This window comes from Siniperca chuatsi, linkage group LG24 (assembly GCF_020085105.1).
Source record: "Siniperca chuatsi isolate FFG_IHB_CAS linkage group LG24, ASM2008510v1, whole genome shotgun sequence".
In the NCBI taxonomy this organism is placed as follows: domain Eukaryota; kingdom Metazoa; phylum Chordata; class Actinopteri; order Centrarchiformes; family Sinipercidae; genus Siniperca; species Siniperca chuatsi.
Window position 1 is genome coordinate 18385105 of NC_058065.1, and position 21473 is coordinate 18406577.

The following is a 21473-nucleotide window of genomic DNA, read 5'->3' on the forward strand; positions in this document are numbered from 1 at the left end:
GATTTTATCAAATAATCATCAGTTAGACAGATTTACATTGTTGCCTGTTCTTATCACATTTGAAACATTTCTAAATCCAAGGACTGTTATATTGAAATGACATCACAGCTGACTCTCAATATGAACAGGAGGATAACCAATAGTTTCTCTGTTTTCGCAAATGTAATTATTTTCCTTATTTTCTATTAAATAAGTTTTCATGACTAATGTTCCTGTAATTCAGGTGCTGACTATTTAGCCTCAACTCTCTTGTATAGTGTTCATTTAAAGCTGACATACTAATACATGATATTCAACGTAATATGATTCACCTGTGTTGCTGTCTTTGGGTTGTGATTCAGTCACTTCATAGTTGGCCTCCACGATCCTGTTCCATGTCAAACATGTTGTAAATTCTTGTTAGAAGTCCTGAGCTTGGAGGAAGATGTTTGCCTGTCAGGAGACTTGTTACAGCTTGGTTCTTTAACCCTCTTCCTGCCTTTCTCTCCTGTGTTTACTTAATGTCATCCTCTGCTGCCACTGAGTATCAGCTAGTGACGCGCCAGAGTGTCTCTGTCAAGTCTCTCTTCAATGCCAGGTTCCATTTGGCAGCACAGGAATGTAGGACAGCCAAATGACACAACATCTCATTTAACACTCCAGTCAAAGGACCTTTAGAAAAAAAAAGAATATGTCCATACCTGTCTAAGAGACAACTCAAGTCTGAGATGGAAGTAAAATGTCTCTGCTGACTAAAGACTACAGAGGAACACATCCACAGGTCCATATATTCAGTATATGTTGAAGGTTGCTAACAATGAGCTCTGATTACTTTTAATTTGACACTGTGCTCTTCTCATAGTATCCATTATTAATGAGTCCTAATGGCCCGCAGCAGCACTGAACCTTGTATTGATTAGGTTTTTCTTACCTCTAATCTAATCATAGCAAAAGTTTCCAGTGGGCTGGGGTGATGAGTATCTCTCTCTTTTTTTTGTCACTTACATATCTTAGATGCATGGTGCAGAGGAGTTCACAAGACAAGATCAAATTGGAAAAAAGTGACTGAAAATGTGCTTTCAGTGATGAAATGTAACTAAGTGCAAGTATTGTACTCAAGTAAAGTACAAGTACCTCAAAACTATACTTGAGTGTGCCCATTTTACAACACAGCTACTGGCTACTAATGGCTTTGCAAATTAAGATTTGAATAGAAAATTGATTTTTTATGATTAGCTTATATAATATGATGCATTGTGATGGGTAAAACTACTCAACAGTATATAAAATAGTTTAAACTAGCTCCACCTCAACCAACTACAACAGTTTAATGCTACTTAGACATTGATACATCAGTAATGTATTGATAAAATAATACACTCACAAGGACCATTTTCTGCATTAAACACTTCTTCTATTGATACTTAAAGTACATTTTCCAGATAATACTTTCATACTTTTACTTATGTAACATTTTCAATGCAGGAATTTTACTTGTAATGGATAATTTTTAAAGTGTGGTATTGCTACTTTTACTTAAGTAAAGGCTGTAAAGACTTCCTCCATCGCGGTAGCTTTTGCTTTTCAGTTGTGTGCTGCATCGAATGCATCAGTTGTGTGATTTTTGGCTGCATGCTGGTATTTCAGTATGGCATTTCAGAAAAACAAATGCAGATTAAAGCATTCAATGGCTGGTCGTAATCTGAATCATATAATTTTTCAAAAAACGTGGCAGAATTATGGAAGCCTATTTCTACCACATTTGGAAAAAAGAAAAACATTACACATTTCAAAATTATAAATACAGTTGACTGGGAGTGTCCTGGTGAACCAGTGGATAAGATGAAATCTCAGTGTGTCCCTGGTTTGATTCTGGAAAGGGAAATTTGTTGTATGTCACCCCCCTTTCTCCCTGTTTCCTGTAGGTTTCAACTGTCACGATCAACAAAGTCTTAAATGTCAAAAAAATAACCCAAATGGAGTCTATTGGACTCTCTTCAGATGGCATAAAGCAAAGCTTAGAGGTGAGCCTACCAGCTGAGATGCACAGGTGGGTACACTAATCCATGTATTATGGAATTTTGGACTTAAGAGACTTTTGTTAGCTAGTTATTGATCAGGAGGTTCCTTACTGCACATGCTTAAGAAATAAAATCCCTTTGATGCTTTGTGAATGGGTTCAAACAGCCATCATGCTAGGCAGAAGGTTGCTTGTACAACAATGGAAGTCAGCGTATGTGCCATCGCTTACAGACAGGCATATGCTGATCACTACATACTTGTAATTAATCTCAAATGATGTAATTTATGTAACGTATATACACATACGTGCATTATATTACATACACTACACGTATCTGTTTTGTATGCATGTATGTGCGTCAGTACTTATGTATGTAGATATATGCGTACGTGTATACATAGCATGCATAGAAATAAATATATTTAATAATTTTTTGTTGATTAACTTAATCTTAACCCCCCCACCAAAAAACAACTCTTTTTTTCTTATGACTATTATCTAATTATGATCCGTCATAATCATAACATATTACATTTTTGAGGGTAATGTGAATCTACCACATAATTATGAGTCAGAATTGTAGAAAAACAGAAACAACAAAAAACAGAAACACTGAGATGTCATATTTTTGAAAAACTCATTAAGGTATGGTATCATACATTTTCACATAATTTAATTATGAGAAACTCATAATTATGACTTCATATCTTACAATCATATCGTTTATAATTACGATAGTATCTCATAATTATGAGTGTCTCACAATTGAGATCCTACTATGAAATTCAAATATGTGAAACATAATGAGAAACTTTTTTCTAGGAGACAGTATCTTATAATTATGTGAAAAGTTCAAATTATGAGGAAAAAATAACAGAGATGGTGAGTTTTATTTTCAATTGGCAGAAATGAGCTTCAGCACAAACAGATATTTAATTATATGAAAAAAAATTATTACATTATAGATACTCTGGTGCATTTCAATACATCAGCATTGTGCTTGGAGGAGGTTTGGGCACTAAAACAAGGAGAGTATCCTTTAAATCTGAAGACATGCATATATAGTGATTTCCACATCTCTCCATAACATGTTGGTCTCCTTACTGATGACAGTTGTACAATATTTTCATTCAGTTTGTGGCTCAGTGTTGCCCTGACAAGATGTTCATTTACATAGATCAGTGGAGTTGCTATGGTTATTGCTGATGAGTCACTCCGTGTTGGGAGCTGATCTTATTCTGAATACGGCACAATGAGAAGATACTGAAAATAGAAGAGTGGGAATGGTTGTGTAGGTGTTGATAGAAACAAGGCAGATTTGTTTATACATGCACCGTTGGATTATTAAATGTTTTGAGTTGGAGCCAATACAAATGCACCTGAAAATAAACATTAGAAATCCAATATATAGAAAATACACATAAAATGTGATTGCTAAATGTACTGTGATTTATTATTGAAGAGGAAATTTGGATAATAAAACTGAATACACTTTATGCCACTCATCTTTGTCTGGGAGCAGTCAGCAACATCTTTTAGTCAGTGGTTGAGAGGTGTGATGGGGTACCAGATATCAGGTTCTTCCTCCTTTTAAACCCAAGGATGTACTGGGGTTGGGTTTCCGTTCCTGGGACTCATTGCTTTGAGTCTGGAAGCACTTCAGTCTCACACAGTTGAGCTGCTGCTGCTGTTGTTGTTAGCTGGGACCTTGCTCTTCTTCCTGCCTCATCCTCTTCCTTAGCTGCTCACCGATATCAGCCAGGGGGTTCATTTTGGCAGAGAGGGTCTTTACTGCGTTGCTAAACCGGTTGGTCTCTGTTTCCCTACAATAAAGGCAAAACACACAAACGTTCAGAATTTTAGAGGTAATTAAGTGTAATTTCACTGCTTATTGTAAAGGATGTTGACAGAACATATAGCATATAGCAAAGAAGAAAGAATATGAAAACCTGCTTACAGGAGTTTGCGTTTCTGTGACTGTTTCATCTGACTGAAATCTGTTGGCTCAGGCCTCTTCACCGGCCTGAAAGGAGAAGACAGGGACATTTTCACATGCAGGACTCCAACATAATAACATTCCATGGTAATTCAAGCTAAAGTTTAGTGATGAGCCATAGCTCGTGTTTTTCATGTTTAGGACTTGCAAGCGTTCACGTCATTGGATAACCGAACTGTTTGGTACAAAACTTTGTTTCGTATGGTTCATATTTTCAACCAAATAATTACGGCGGAAGGCGCCTAGGAGGCATCCTGAGCAGATGCCGGAACCAGCTCAACTGGCTCCTTTTGACGCGGTTCTATGTCCTTACCCTATCTCTAAGGGTGAGTCCAGCCACGGTCTGATGAAGCCAACAGAACCACATCATCTGCAAAGAGCACAGAAGCAATTCTGAGGTCCCCAAACCTGACACTCTCCTCCCCCTGCCTGGTGCTTTGTCATTGGACTTCTGTGTTAGTCATGGATTATCCATAACAAACACCATGTTCAAGCATAGGGTGATTCATAAGTGTACTTGGTACCAGAATACCTTAGATCAGATGATCAACTTTGTGGTTTATCATCTGATCTATGGCCATATATCTTGGACACTCGGATGAAGAGAGGAGCAGACAACTGATCACCACATGGTAGTGTGGGAGGCTGCCAGACAGACCTGATAAACCTAAACGTGTAGTGAGGGTGAACAGGGAACGACTGGTTAAGGCCCCTGTCTGTGAGGTCTTTAACTACCACCTTTGTAAGAATTTGTCATGCATCCCTGGGGAGGTTGGGGATGTGGAATCTGAGTGGCCCATGTTCAAAGCCTATATTGTGGAAGCAATTGCTAGGACTTGTGGTCAGAAGGTCATTGGTGCCTGTCGTGGAGGCAATCTAATAACAAAGGAGGCTGTAGAGCTGCACAAGGAGGCCTTTCGGGCTTGGTTCTCCTGAAGCAGCAGACAGGTGCCGGGAAGCCAGAAGGGCTGCAGATTTGGTGGTCACCAAAGCAAAAACTCGAGTGCAGGAGGAGTTCGGGGAGGCTATGGAAAAGGATTTTCGGTTGGCCTCAAGGAAGTTCTGGAAAATCGTAGGGAAGGGAAAACAGGGCTTGTCTCAGGCTGTGTTCAGCAGGGGAGAAGAACTGCTGTCCCTGACTGAGCATATTGTCGAGCGGTGGAAAGAGCACATCCTCTGTGGAGGAGGCAGAGTTTGAAGACTCAGGAGAAGCCTCACCCATATCCCTGGCAGAGGTCTCTCAGGTAGTTAAGATGCTGAAGGCTCTGGACATTGATGGGCTGTCTTGTTCCTTGTCACCGATTCTGTTTGTAATAATTAGGGGTTCCAGCCCCGAAGGGGCCCGGTTTATTATTATTTGTTGTCTGCCGCAAATGCTTAAATTGGCATGAGCTGGAATGAGCTAGAAACACGAAACTTGGCCCAATCACTGGAAATGACGTGCAAGTGCTTCCATATAAATATGAGTTCAATCGGCCATATGGTGGCGCTGTAATTAATTTATCATTATTATTATTATTATTATTATTATTATTATTATTATAAGTATTCATTATTATGCAATTTGTAATAGTACAGTAAGTCCGATTGACTTGAAATTTCTCACAAGTCCAGCACAATGTGCTCTACAAAAAAAGCCTCTAGGACCACTAAAGTCCACCTAACTAGATTTCCAGACATTCTAAACCATAGGTCCGATTGCTATCAAATTCTTGGTGGATAATCATTGGACCAAGTTTATCAAAAGTTGCATAAGGCTTGTTGATATCTTATTTAGTTTTCAAGATACTGACCAATGAACATCAAAATGGGGCGTGGCTCAGCACATAAATAGACCAAAGTCAAAAACCATTGGGCCAATCACCACAAAACTAACAGGATATGTCCACATAAGTACCTGAAACATACCCTGAAAGTTTCATTCAAATCGACCTCTAGGGGGGCACTACAAATGCTAAAAATGTGCGTGGCATAACACAAAATGGACTATAAATCAGAAATTGTTTCTATAACCCCGGAACTGCCGCTTGTATATATTTTATATACAACTTAATGGACATTTTTTTTTAAAAAGTTTTTATATTTGAGAATATGCAGGTTAAAGTATTTTGTAATAATGGTGGCGCATTGCTAACATATTGACATTTGTTTACATCTTTACTTATTATTTACTTATAAAAGATTGAGTGGCATTATTTTGACAGTAACAGCGTGTCTACACAGGGGGAGTTACCTTTAAATGCTGCTGCTCACGCTACACCTACATCTAGAGACATGAATAGTGTAAGAATTGTAGTCAATGAGCCACGGCTTAATGTCCTTTTCCTGCTGTAGAAACATGACCCCAAAACCGAGATATGTACGGAACCACGGAATTTGTGCATGGTTACACCCCTAATGTACGATCACAGAATTGTTGTGTGAGAGTTAAAAAATACTGTGCATGGTCATTATAATACTAAATATGCAATCAATGTGCAAAACACAAGCACTTCTTTCATGTCTAGGTGCTGAGTCTAAATAAAATGTAGATAATTTGTTTCACAAGGACTCACTAGGCTGTAGAATGCTCCCTTTTAAAAACATTTTTCTTTATTACATTCAGAAAGAGTACAATGTTTTGAGACTCTGAGTTCCCCTTAAAATTTGCATTTATGTACCATGAACAACAGACTTTGGCTGTTGTTAGGCATCCATGTTTGTTTGCTTTTTCAGGCACTTTGTATCATTTAGTACCAAGTTGGCTATATATATCGAAGCTTCTAGAAAAGCTTTCCCAATCATAATCACAACTTAGATGCTGACATAAACGGTAAGTCAGAAACTGGTAATTATGGTAATTCTCAGGTGACATGAATGACAGTTATTATGCTATCTATCTGTCTGTCTGTCTGTCTATCCATCTATCCATACTGTTAGTCATGCTACATTGAGGTTTCATTTTATTTCTGCACCAAATAATGCAGTAACAATAACAAAATAATTGTGTAAACAGTATTTATTTTGATCTTGTCAATAATGATGTTTTGACATGGTGCACTTCTGTCCACTCGACTTATCTCTTATTAGTGCAGAGTAGGATCTGATGAAAATGAGTCCTCTGTTCTGAGCTGTGAAACTTGTAAGAACACATTTACGACCACTTGAACAATTGCTCCATCACATAAATGCCGCAGTGCAGGAGGCTCCACAGCAGAACTGAATTGAATTCGAGGCAGGCGTAGATCCAAAGAGAAGAGAGATAATTGAAAAATTCCACCGTATAAGTCTGACCCTGACAGGATTTATGCTTTCTGTAGAATTGCTGTGATTGCTTTTATTTAGTTTTTGCATCTAATAAGGACTGTCTTTGATGGCTTCTCTATTCTGCTTTCATTAATGTGATGTCCTGCCTCTGACTATATATTTAACATCACCTGCCTCTATCTTATCGTTGACAGTCACTCCACTGAATTTAGGCTATGAATTAGTTATGCCTTTAAGATGTTTTTCAGTGAGATATTGAAGGAGACCTGGACTCACACACTGAAATACTTGACCTGCCAGAGATTGAATAGTCCAGACCGAATTCAGCTGCAGCACAAGCCTCTCTGGCCTGCTTCATTACCCTGAGTCCTGCTCAAGCAGTGACAATGAAGCCTTCCTGTTTAATCAGTCTTCCTGAAGAAGATTTAAAATGACTCATTCTGACAGTAGACAAGAGTGTGGAAAGACACGAGCCATACAAATGTCTGACCATTCTCTTTGAGCAGTTATGATGGAGTAGTAGGGCCACTGTTTGAGACCAAAAGGTGGAATATTTTGAGGAAAAAAAAAAAAAGTCTAAATGTTATGAGAATCAAGTTGTAAAATGTAGAAAAATGTCAATGTTTAATATAAAACTCTACTTTATCTCAAAATATGAAAAAGAATACAATACTATAAAAAAACGACTTTTATAATTATAAATGTATCTTATCTATCATAATTATGGAAAAAGGTGTCCGCACACTGGATTATAACTACCAAAAAAGTTTTATTAGACTGAAAAAGGCAAGAATTAGTGTGTAGTCTGGAACTACGACACAGTAGCATTTTTAGGGCTAAGTTAAAAACAAGTTTCAGGAAATCCTAGGATATGATGTTTATTATAGATAATTCAGTTAACTACAGAGGCAGATATTTGTGTGTCAACACACTGCAGTACGGAATAAACCTGGAAACCTGGGGTCTCATTTATAAAACAGTGTGTAGGATCCTTACTAAAAGGATACGTATGCACAAAAGCCGAAAATGGCATGGGTGAAAACAATTTCAGATTTAGAAAACAGGGTGCATGGTGTTTGGTTTGAATGTTTATGATAACGTGGATCTATAATTAATGTTTGATATTAAGTGAAATTAAATGTGTGAGAGGCATCATTATATATCATTGGCTTCAATTCACCACCTCACCATCTGTGTCGCCAATTTCTCCTGTCACCAAAATGTCTGTACCCATGGGTCAGATTTTACGTACAGGTCCGCACATTTTCCCATCAAGTTTGTTTTTGTAGATCACAACTTTTGTGTGGAAAGTGGCGTACGCCTCTTTCAGGTTTTGTGCGTACGCAACAGTTATATATGAGACCCCTGGTCTGTTAATTTGACAGATCCATAATGGAACACTGCCAAAGGTTTAAAATGTCGAAATATTTGTTGATTAAACATCTGACATGTCGGGGCACCTTGGCACTTACACTTTGTTTTTCCTGCTCTTGCGGCGAGCAGTGAGGGCTGTAGTGGCGGGGGCGATGAGCTGCGAGAGCTCCGGCAGGGCGTCGGCCAGCGGCCTCATGTCTCCCACCACCGGCGTGGCCTGCCTCCGGGCCTCAGCTGCCTGCTGCTCCTTGGCCTGTTTGATGGAACTGATCTCTGAGAGAAGGCAGAGGAATGCACAGAACAGAGAGTAAGAGGGCGAGTTACATCCAAGCTAAACAATACAATGAGATGTGAAGCAAGAGTGAATGTCAGTGAAGGGTAAGAGGTCTCCATCTGGTACACATAGAACTACATTTACAGAAAAATGTCAGTCTGAAGCATGTAACAGTTTAAAGGTCTAGTGAAATGAGGAACACATTTACAGTCTGATGCTAGTGTTTTGCAAAGGCCATGTTCATATAAAGCTAATAAAAACAGCCTTAAAAAAGCTTGAATGTGGCTGTATACACACAATCTAAACATATTACAAATACAATCTAATTTCTGGTATAATAATATGGCTATATTTTAATTTAACACTGATCTACAGTATGCAGAGCTCATGGAATGTCCATAGTCCGCCTGACAGAGAAAAGAATGGTAAAGTGAGAAAAAAATAATGACAAATGAAACACAAATTGAATCCATCAAATCTAAAGCATGTTTTTCTTGGCTGAACACAGAACATAGTTCTGCTGGTTTTGTCATCTTCTAAGAATTTACTTTGTTTTCAAATTTTTTCGCTTAAGTTTATTCATAAACGCTGGTGTGTCCTGGTAGACTAGTGGTTAAGTACCAACCATATACATAATATACTATACTATGTACCATATAGTGTAACTTCAATGTCTTCGGTTTGATTCTGTTCCATGTTAGACCTCTCTTCCTCCCCGTTTATTATGTTTGTTTTTTGTGATACTTTTTGATGAAGATTTAAACAAAACTATATTGGGATTGTGTTATAAGTTTGTTGAGCCACTGAGAAAACAAATAAGTGACATTTCAAAAATCATTAACCAAAGTAAAATCCATAAGCAAACTGAAAACAACACTAAGAGCCATGCTAGTGACTCTCTGAGGCTGTACTTAACACTGCTGTATTAAGGAGAACTGGATATTACGTTCATACATGACGGCCCATTCATTCCTCTGTAAGTTGCTCACTGAGCACATATGCTGCAAAACTTTGGCAGGCCTCCTCACACTGCTGCGTTTTTGGGCCCACAATTGGGATTAAAAAAAAAACAAAGAAAAAAACTGACTACTGTGCAAACAATTTACAATCATAAGCTTCATGGCTCAAATTCTGGTATTAGCCTGTAAAAATCCACACTGGTCGAATTCTGCTGTCCCTACCCTGTGTCCATGATCTAAAAAAAGATAATATTTCATTCTAATTTTCTTCTAATTCCTGAAAATTGTCAGCCATGGAGCCGCTCTTGGGTTTCAGCGAGATTGAATCGCATAGCCATTAGCACCTAATTATACGCTTGAACAGGATACGTGTTGTGTTACCCAGGAATTGATTGGCTCAGCAGAAGGGTACGGTTACAGGCCTGATCGCAATTATGGGAGATGATGGCGGTGATGATGTTGGTGGTGTTGGAGAGAGGAGTTATAATTACAGACAGACCCAAAGATGGACCTTGAGCCTAAAAGGCCAAAACTCAGTGACTCACTCGTTGGTCAGAAAAGTATTCAATAGCTGGCGAAGACATCTATAGTCATTATTAACACTGACAATCAAGACTACAACTTCATAAAGCGGGTAAAAGTAATTTTCATTTTAAAGCTAGGGTAGGTAATGTATTTCAGAAGCATTTTGTGTTATATTTGTTGAAATTGTCTTTACATCCTGACAGCAATCAATAAATCAAATGCTCTGGGGAAAAAAGGACACAAATCCGGTATCTGTGGCTGTCGCAGGCCTGTAATAAGCCCATCCAATCATTTCATTCGGTCTACCTACCAACCTACCTACCTGCGCACACTCTGCCCGTGCACTCATTGCACATGAAAATGTGTTCTGGAGGAGAGGCATTGGAGGGAGGCCTGAAGGGAGGGGGTGGGATTATTTCGGGTTGGATACTTTCAAAATCTAGCTGTCTCTTTCTAGTTTCTCCAGCGTTACCTACCCCAGCTTTAAGATCAAATGTTACACTGAACTTCTCTAATACTAAGATTTAACAATATTAACAAAAATGCGTAACCCTCTGTATTTGGGCATAGCAGAGGAGATATGAGATGAAATGAATGAGATTTTACTGTCTCTGATTGTACTTGCTTCACACATAGACTCTTGCTACAGACTTTAAAAAAGTAAAAGAAAACACAGCTAAACACTGCCAGTGATGCTAGGTGTTGACAATAAGAAAACAGACTAGAAGCTTTCAACCAGAGAGCGCAGTGAAACAATTATTTTCAGCCTAGTGATAAGTTACTGTTTAATGAAGCTGACAACATCACGGCCCTCAGCTTTTTCAGCAGCATGAATAAAACGAAGATTCAAAGATCGGCTTATGTTTTCAGCATCCTCCAATCTAACCTTAAGGTAGGAAATTTCTTTTTCAAGTGTCTCCACTCACTTGTTCCCCACATGTAGTCAGCGATCCTTGAATGTTATTCAGGCTGACTTGGATTATATCAGTTTTGTCAAAATAGGCGAACATTTCAGATTTGATCTGCTACATGGCATCTGAAACTGTTTGGAAGAGAGACCTTGTGCTGGTCCCCTGTGAGAAGTCCCCTCCAAGAAACCATAAGACTACAACTCCAAATTACAAAATTAAGACAAAATAGTGTTATAGGTCCTGAATGAAGTTAACTAATAATGCAGATGAAGCATGCAACACACGTTCACACATCAGCGGCCATCTTTAAACATGCAACAATTGCTAAAACAATTGTGAAAATATCACCTTTAATTTTGTGTTATTTAAGGTTACTCCTGTTCTTTCCATTATTCCTGTTTGTGTAAACAAAGTCAGCGCAGTTCCAGATATCAGTGCTTATTTTCTTCCCTAGACACTCACCGCCACAGTGCTAGATAATCCATCAACCCAATTTTCAAAAAACACCATATTTTTGCTCACACTGCACATTGCTGCAGCACCTCTTTTCTCCCTGTGTCTTGAACGCTCTGTTTTAGCTACCGAGTGAGGCATCTCACTTCTATTATCTTCGGAGTTGCACATGCGCAATACCTAGGTAATGACTACTAGCCAATGAGAAGCAGAGTAGGGCGGGTCCTGACGAGCAAGGTAGTGTGATCCAAAACAAAGCCGCTTCAGCCGGTAACTATGGCTTCGGTTCAGCCGTAAATGTTCGAGACGGAGTCTGATACCGATGGCTGAAGAAGAACAAAATGAAGACTTATGGAGTGGCCTAATCAAAGTCCTGACCTGAATCCTATTGAGATGCTGTGGCATGACCTTAAAAAGACAGCTCATGCTCAAAAGCCCTCCAATGTGGCCGAATTACAACAATTCTGCAAAGATGAGTGGGCCAAAATTCCTCCACAGCGCTGTAAAAGACTCATTGCAAGTTATCGCAAACGCTTGCTTGCAGTTGTTGCTGCTAAGGGTGGCCCAACCAGTTATTAGGTTTAGGGGGCAATCACTATTTCACACAGGGCCATGTAGGTTTGGATTTTGTTTCCCCTTAATAATAACAACCTTCATTTAAAAACTGCCTTTTGTGTTTACTTGGTTATCTTTGACTAATATTTAAATTTGTTTGATGATCTGAAACATTTAAGTGTGACAAACATGCAAGAAAATAAGAAATCAGGAAGGGGGCAAACACTTTCACACCACTGTATAACACAATAAAGGAAAGGGAAAAAGCAAAAAAGACCATTTGACCATTTTACGTTTTGCTCTATTTACTGCCAAACACCCAATACTCACGGGAAGAAATGGAAGTCTCACCAAAACGTAGTCCCTACTGCCAAACAAAATATCACATTTCTTATATTAGGGCCTTAACTGGGGAAATAAAGGGCAAGTATGCAAAAAGACAAGACACACTAATTAAACATTAACAGGGGAAGTTGGCTAACATTTGCTAGTCCAAAATGTAACTTAAATGTGTTGGATTAAATATTTAGATCCCAGTTTCGCTGTTGTAAGAAAGAGTGGTATTAATACCATATAATCAATGGTGATATGATAACGTGTAAATAATGTCTAACATTGTACATTCCTACTAAAGTGCTCAGTGTTGATATAAACTCACTGTTGAGCCATCTCTCCCTCCTCTCCTTCATCTTCTCTTTCTTTGGCTTTACTTTCTTCTCTTCTGGGCCTGTGAAATCACACACACACACACACACACACACACACAGTTACGTGACAGCACACATCAAACCTGGCTGGGCTCCACTTAGCGGAGGGAGAAGCCTACTAATTAAACATGAAGAGAGGCAAATTCATAAATGTGTTAAAGATACATCAAAGGTGGCGAGGGAATGACTTGGCTGCAAGCTACAGCAAGCCTCCACCCTATCCACCCCTCTCTGAGTGAGAGCAGAACAGAGCTGAATGAGGTGAGAGAGGGAAGAGTGGATCACAACGCAGTCTGAGCTCTGTTTAACACACAGACAGACTTTTATGTGTGTTTTTTCCCCTATTGTCCTTTTATTACAAATCCTAATAGCTAGTGAGCTCACGTCAACAGATCCATCGCCATGACAACTGAGCAAACTGCATCTGCTGATAAAGACTGTGATGCAGTTGAAAACTTCAGAAAACTTAGTAAGAGGACATTGAGTGTGGATTTGTTTTGTCAAACTACTATTTCCAAGGTCAAGAATGAAATTTCATTGTGAAAATCTTTAAGATATGAGTGTGTCCAGTTTCATTTATTTTAAGCAATTTTGTGTACTGTATAAAAAATACTGAGTAAATGCAAATTTCCAGGCTGTCTGTCTCACTCCTTACCAAATGTTGGCTGCGATGCAGTTTTGTTGTTTGCCAACTGAAAAGAGGACATTTCTGTGTTGTTCAAGTGTGTCACTGTGGGCAGAATACTTTACTAAAATGACCTGGTCACGCTAAAAATGTACAATAAACAAATGGAAAAGAACAAAACTTGCGGCATCCTTGGCCCAACCTCAAGGCACCTCAAGCACTTTGGGAGCCACTGGTCTAACTTCAGAAGACTGCAACCAATTATTTATCCCATTATTTAATAGGAATGAAATCAAAATAAATAAAATCACATTATTTAATGGGATAAATAATAGATTTAATCATTGAAATACTTTGGAAAAAACAAAAAGCTCCATTTCAAAACAGAAAAGTAATGTAAATAAAGGAGTAAAAGTAAGTAGAAGCAAGTAAGCACACTGGGTGCACACTGAAGATAGACCTTGCAAAAGAGTTTTTTTTATGTCATTTTTATTCAGCAAAGCCACCTTGAGGTTCCCTGTGGTCAGGACATCCTCTGGGGAGGCCCAGGTGGCACAGACATACTCTGAAAATGTGTGAGTGAGAGAAAAATACATTAAAATGAATTTAATACTATTCTGCTCCAAACCTCCAGACGGAAATTCTAATCTAGCAGTAGTCCATCTGGTTTAGTAGTTGAGTGGGAAACACTGAATACAGTGGGAATGAAATGCAGGGACGAGATACCTAAACCTACACTTGATATTAATTTCCCTTTCTGCGCTTCATAACAGTAGAAAGGGTTAATACTGATAGAGGTAATTGATAGATAGATGATAATGTAAAACCACAAGGCTGATGTAAAGATGTCACAAAAAACACATAAAAACTGCGGAGAGAGGAAAGAATCCCTCACTGGTAACGAGGAATAATAACCACACCAAGAACAACATTAGTGATTGGGCTTTTCCATGATCTGCTCTTAACAACCCATGATAGTATTTTCTCGTATACTTCCTCTCTTTTCTCCCTTTTCTGGGCCTTTGTCCCTTCAGTTAAGTGATGATATAAATGGGAAAATGCAGTGGTAGCACATGGGCCACCAGTAGAGAACTGGTTTTACTGGGCAGCTTTTACATTTGAACACCGATGAGGAGGTCTTACTATTTCGGAAAATCCTCTGCTACACAGGAAGTGATGCTTTTTACCTTCCTAGTGGGGAACAGCGGAATGGTTCAAAATACATATTAGGTAACATGTAAGGTAAATTTTCAAATAAAAGCCAGTTTTCATATAAAAGCCAACATCAACAAATAAAGCCAGATCCATGATGTTCAGTTCTACAGCACTAATTCCATCAGTACACTAAAAGAGCCATACTCACCCTGCTGTCCTCAGTTTCTATTCTGACAGAAATACTGGTTTCATTCACTATTAATTTCGATCCTTCTACTTTCACATTTTTTGATCATGAAGTCAAGACTTCCTGCAGTGAATGCAGCGACAAACTCCAGCCACTCGCTCCATGTGCGCGTGAACAGAAGGAAGATCGATGGGCCCTTCTCTGAATGAAGTGCAGTATTGTAATGGTGTATTATAGAGGCCTGAAGGCAATGACTTTGTAATTAACAATGCAGTAAAGACCTTGACCACCATTTCTTATAAAGGCCTGAGGGTGAGAGCAGACACTAGAATTAAGATGATATATTGGTTTGCTGATATACTATATATGGGGTCAATATTTTTGTCAAAAATTATATATTGGCAAATCAGTGTCACCTCTGAAATAGATTTGATGTGGTTTACGTGCTTAACAGATATTTATTATAGACTGATCAATAGTATAGGTATTATGTTTTATGCATAAAAAAAGGCAGTTAAGTCACAAAATCTAAAAAGGCACAAATATAAGTTACCAGCTTTAACCTAAAACTATCAGCCTTTATAAAGCAATCTTTAATCTGGTATTTTCCTGTCTATTCCAGATTATCTGACATTAGGTGTGAAATTTTCTGCAAAAAACCCTTCTCTGCTCAAATTTTACCAACATGATGTCACATCAGCTATGTCGGTATGCTGTCCATATACAACCCCCTTGTTTCTATCTATTGATTGGCGTCAGCTCCAGCTCTGTGGAGTTCAAAGGTCGGAGGCAACGGATAGGCCACATGTCATTTCAATGAGCACAGCAGGGTGTGATGTGTCCTGCCTTGCCCTATCCCAGCAGCAGCAGCAGCAGCAGCAGCAGCAGAACGACTGTGTGCAGGCCTATTGTTCTCATTTAGCCCAACTTCAGACATAAAGACTAGATCAGCAGTTGAAATATTGTCTGCCATTTCTGTAGTCTAGATCCTTTATTTCAGTCCCTAGTGAGCAAGAAATGGATTGTTTTTTTTGGTCTAATGTACCAAATAAAAAGCCTCTTGAAAATCAACTCTGATATCTTCAATGAAATAATCTATTAAGAAATTGAACATTTTCTAAGGGCTATCTGTGGGCCCACTTGAATACCATTTACATACTTGATGTACAGTAGTGCCCATAATGGCACCATAATGCATCACACTGTGAACATTATAATTATTATAATAAAAGTACAATATAATACACAATTCACAGTATATATATTAATGACATAAAATTAATAGAATCTTCAGATTTTGCTGAATTACATAAGAGATGAGTTGATTTGACTCCTAACTGCCATCTTTGCTTGTGTCCCACTTCCATACTAATACTCCAAAGTATACATGTATTAATGTGGACAGTGAACTCATTTGTTGGTTAGTGAGTAGCTCCCTTATTCCTTATTACTTATTGTGTGTTAGCCCATTGGTTCCTACTGAAGAGGTAAAGCTTTAAACACAACTCAAAAATATACAGTTTCATTAAAAAAAAAAAAAAAAAAAGGCTCAGTAATTTCCTAAAACAACTGGTCACTGACAGGAGGAAATAGTGCATTTGTTGGGGACTATTTTCAGCAGCGGATTAATCCACATTGATGATTGATTGATGGTCTAGTGAGTGTTTGGGGCAGCAGGACGGTGTGTGTGGGACTGAGTCAGAATAAACTACAGTGTGTGTGTTCATGGTAATGAAGGAACATGTCACCCAGTGCAGCTCACTGATGTGTTTTTAATAGTTTTTGGTAGAAGATATATCAGGCTTTGGATACACATACAATACTTGTAGAATAGTAGGACTAGAAGGATACATTCATTGTTGGTTTCGCTCTGCACATGGGATTTGTTAAAAATAAGATGAATTTATCACCAGCCTTATCCTGTAACATGTTATAGTTGTCTTCCATTAATTAAAACATGTACTATTACCTAGGCTTTCTAACTGGGCTACTGGTTTGGTATAAATTCAGTTTCTGAGAGGCAGCTGAATTCAATGCTGGTAGCCAAGACCAACAGCATGTCTAGACGGGATGTTCAATCACAGGATGAGCACAGCCATAGAACTCCTTCAAGGCTCCACAACCCCAGACAGCCTTATCAAAGATTACAAGATTAAAGAAATTCGTTTTTGTCTTGTTTTTGTAGTTTGAGGCATCATTCTTATCAGTTAAGACAATATTAGTCATCACCTAATGACAATCACACAGGTTTTAAAGACCCTCAAAACATATTTTATCAATCAGCTTCAACCTATATGTGATGAGGTTCTACATGAACACACAATTATCTGTCAAAGCTGGAATAGTTTTGTTTATGTCACGAGACTTTGTCTGTGCAAGTTGATGGGGCTCAGCTGGAAAAAGGTGATGTCACGTACTTCTGTGCACCAATTGGAGGGATGTCATCTTCATACATAAGTACGTAACTATTTAGTGACAGCCATGAAAATAGCAACAGAAAAATGGCCACAAAATGGTGATGGGATTAAGAATGGGGTATGTCATCTTCCTACATAGCTGGCTAGCTGACAGAGACAACCACAAACATGTCTAGTTTCAGAAACAACAACTCTTAAATTGACTTCTTTCTTCCATTGTCATTAGCTGCTCCTAGCAACCACTGTCAGTACCTGATCCATGCCGGTTGCCCGATCCGTTGTGCAGATGCGCATACTTATTCCTGCCCGATTTGAACCCCGCACGTGTGAACATTTTACTTGACAGCAGCCAGCCAGTTTTGTGTTGTTGTTTTTTTTACTTTATTAACAACACAATATCAACAAATACACTACAATACAAATAACAATACAGGGAGTATTTGAGAAAAAGTTAAATAAACTAATCACAAAACACAAATAGAAATAAATTTGTACAATGTAAAAAGATACATAATACAGAAATCAAGAGTAGTAAATAAATAAATACATACAACTTAAAAAAGTGAATAAGCAATATTGCAAATCAACTTAAATCATCTGGCATTGTTGTCTACAATGTCTCTCAAGAGATGAGATGTATTTAAAGCTTTTTAGTTTTTAGATACTTTCCCGTCAGATAGAATTCAATTCAATTTTATTTATATAGCGCAAATTCATCTTTAAATGTGAGTTTACGTAACTGGAAACAGCTGGCAGTGGCACAGCGAGAGTCTGTTAAAAGATTATTTAATGCTTGTTATTGATAGCCTGGATCAGGACCTTTGAATCCGCCCACTTCACCAAGTCGAGCTGACAATTCGGTTTGATATCAGGCAATGTTACTGACGATCTGAAACCGCTTTGCGTCATCTATGCATTACCACTTATGTGGGGTTTTTTCTGACATGGCCAATATTTGCCAACATAAAAGCACAGATAGGTTGCACAACTCCTCTTGTTTTATTAACATTGAGTGTCAAACCTTGTTCAACAGTGGTGTTACTTTCCAGCTCTCTAGATATTGCCTTGAGGGCTGTGTGGAACTCGGTATCAGACATAGCTCAACCTCGTATCACTAATTTCCTAATTTGGCCGCTAATACCAACCGATACCAACCAACTCTGAAAGTGACGTAAAAAAATCCTGCATGCGTGGAACGGATCGGGCAGTGTTGAAAAGAGGTTCAATTCTGCGCATGCGCTGATTTTTGCGTGTGTGCAGAACGTATCGGGCAGCCGGTGTTGATCGGGCACCAACAACCAGTAACACAACTTCTGTAAGTAACAAGACTAAGAGTCTACAGCCATATTAGCAGCTTTGTGAGCGGTGCTTTGAGCTAAATGCTAACATCAGAATGCTAACATGCTCACAATGACAATGTGAACATGTTGATGTTTAGCATGTATAGTATTTACCATGTTCACCATTCCAGTTTAGTGTGTCAGCATACAAACATTTGCTAATTAGCAGTAAACAAAGTACAGCTGAGGCTGATGGGAATGTTAGTTTTGAAGGTATTTGGTCATAAAAGTATTGGTCAGACTAAAATGTTGACCTGATGATGGCAAGTTATTCCAATTCATCCTGAGGGGAACATGAATATCTGTAAGTTTCATGGCAAACCATCTATAGCTAGAGGAAAAATCAGGGGCTCACTAAAGTCATTAGGATTCATCCTCTGGGAATGAATGTCTATACAAAGTGGCATGGCAATACATTCTATAGTTGAGTTATTTCAGTCTGGACCAAATTGGTGGAACGACCATCCAACAGACATTGCCATCCCACGAGCCACTCCATGCATGGAGAAAAACAAAAATGAAGAGGTTTGTTAAAAACTGAATTTTCCTTTAATGAGGTTCAACTTCCAAGGTTAAACAATATATTTGGACAAATATTTAATTTACAGTTTTTCTCAAATGCTAAAACACAAAAGCCAATCCCCTAAACCAAATGACCAGTTGTCTAAACACATTTACTAAATCTAGCCATCATTTTCCAATATCATAAACACATTTCACATGAAGACAATTCACAAAACACAATCCTCCGTTCTCATAAATCTTAACACATTTTTCAAGAACTCTGCTCATATTCTCAAATGAAAGCACATGTGATGCAAAATGCTTGCCACAGTCAGCAATATTTGAACACAATGAACACACCTGGCGTCATTCATTACACACAACGACTCAAAATTGAAGACACTTGTTGCTAATGCTGTGACCACATGTATAAAAGCAAGTTCAGAGTGCACAGTTTGCTGAAGATTCCAAACAAACACAATGGATGAAGGCAGAGTCAGGGGAAGAGGAATTCGAGTCAGAGGAGGGAGAAGAGCTGGCCATGGAAGAAGAGGAGCAGGCCAACGAGGAAGAGGAGTTCAAATCAGAGGAGGAAGAGGAGCAGGCCAACGAGGAAGAGGAGTTCAAATCAGAGGAGGAAGAGAAGCAGGCCAACAAGGGAGAGGAGAAGGTCCAGCAGGGAGAGCAAGATAACCTCGCACCATCATTACGGACGAGATGCGAGCAACAGTCATTGACCATGTCATTGTCCATGGCATGACAATGGCTGAAGCAGGACTACGAGTCCGTCCAAACCTGAGTAGGTTCACCGTGGCCACCATTATCAGGGCATTCAGACAACACAACAGGTATTGTACTCTATTGCTTTCTTTGTCACAATACAATTTTACAAGCCTGTGAAAGTAGTCTATTGGTTTTAAATCAGTTGTTACTGTATTGTAAAACATGTCAATTGACAACACATGTTTCTTTCTTTAGAGTTGAAAGAATGCCACATAGAGGTGGGAGGGTTGCCATATTTACAGTGGCACAAGAAACCCTCATTGTGGATATGGTTCGTGAGAACAACCTCATCAGACTCCGGGAGATCAGAGACAAAGTCATTGCCGATAATGTCAACTTTGAGAGCATTGATGATGTCAGCTTGGCCACAATAGACCGAGTTCTCCGGCGCCAAAAGATGCGGATGAAACAGGTCTATAGGGTTCCCTTTGAGCGCAACACAAAGACCTACGTTACGAGTATGTGCAAGTAAGTATACATCCATGTTCACAGTACAGTTAGTGGACATACTGTGTTGCTCAGTGGCCTACATTACTTCTGGACAATACTGTGCTACCTGATTGACTGTTGTTCTGAACACCTGTGCACTTTCACATTTTCACAGAGGATATTACAGTTGGATGCGATGGCCAGACCTCATGAGTACCTCTTCCTGGATAAGGCTGGCTTCAACCTGCAGAAACAAAGGCAAAGAGGCCGTAACATCATTGGCCAAAGAGCCATCACTGATGTTCCTGGCCAACGGGGGGGGTAATATTACTCTTTGTGCGGCCATGGGTTTGGAGGGGCTTGTCCACCAGCATGCTGTCCTTGGGTCTTACAACACCCAACGTCTCCTCACCTTCCTAGAGGAGCTAAAAGACATCCTCCAGGACCGCCAACAACACCATTCTGGGCCCGCACATCACATTTATGTGATCATTTGGGACAATGTACGCTTCCACAAAACAAACCAAATCAGAGAGTGGTTCACCACCAACAGGAACCACTTTTTAAACGTCTGTCTGCCACCCTACTCCCCTTTCCTGAACCCTGTAGAGGAGTTCTTCTCATCGTGGAGATGGAAGGTTTATGACAGACAACCATACACTAGAGAGAACCTCCTAAGGGCAATGGAGCTGGCCTGTGTTGACATCCCAGTGGAGGCCTTCCAAGGATAGATTCGCCATTCCAGGGCGTCTTTCCCGCGGTGCCTGGCAAGAGACAATATAGCCTGCGATGTGGATGAGGTGATGTGGCCCCATGCAGCTCAGCGACATGATGTCGCACAGTGATTGTGGTGTGTGTGGTGTGAATAAAGTAAATAAAAAAACTTCACACCCTGATCATGTTTTCAAGAGTACTGTTGTGTGCAATAGATTCTGTTTTTGCATTGAGTTGTGTTACAGTAGTGTACATGCAGAATTTACTATAGATTTATACTCTTCATATGAAACTCACAAATCTAAATGCCTAATCCT

At 39.1% G+C, this 21473-nt stretch overlaps 1 protein-coding gene across 2 annotated transcripts in view; it reads right to left on the reverse strand.

Moving 5' to 3' along the window:
• Positions 1-2873: 2873 nt before the first annotated feature.
• slx9 (SLX9 ribosome biogenesis factor) overlaps positions 2874-21473 on the reverse strand; it is a 39573-nt gene continuing 20973 nt past the window's right edge. The window contains exons 3-6 of one of the 2 annotated variants that reach the window (XM_044188056.1): positions 12954-13022; positions 8717-8891; positions 3960-4025; positions 2874-3825 (exon numbers count right to left, since the gene is read on the reverse strand). In XM_044188056.1, the coding sequence (XP_044043991.1) occupies positions 3699-3825; positions 3960-4025; positions 8717-8891; positions 12954-13022 (437 nt within the window). In that variant the 3' untranslated portion in view covers positions 2874-3698. The remainder of the gene's footprint in view (positions 3826-3959; positions 4026-8716; positions 8892-12953; positions 13023-21473) is intronic. The other variant, XM_044188057.1, reaches the window with a different exon arrangement.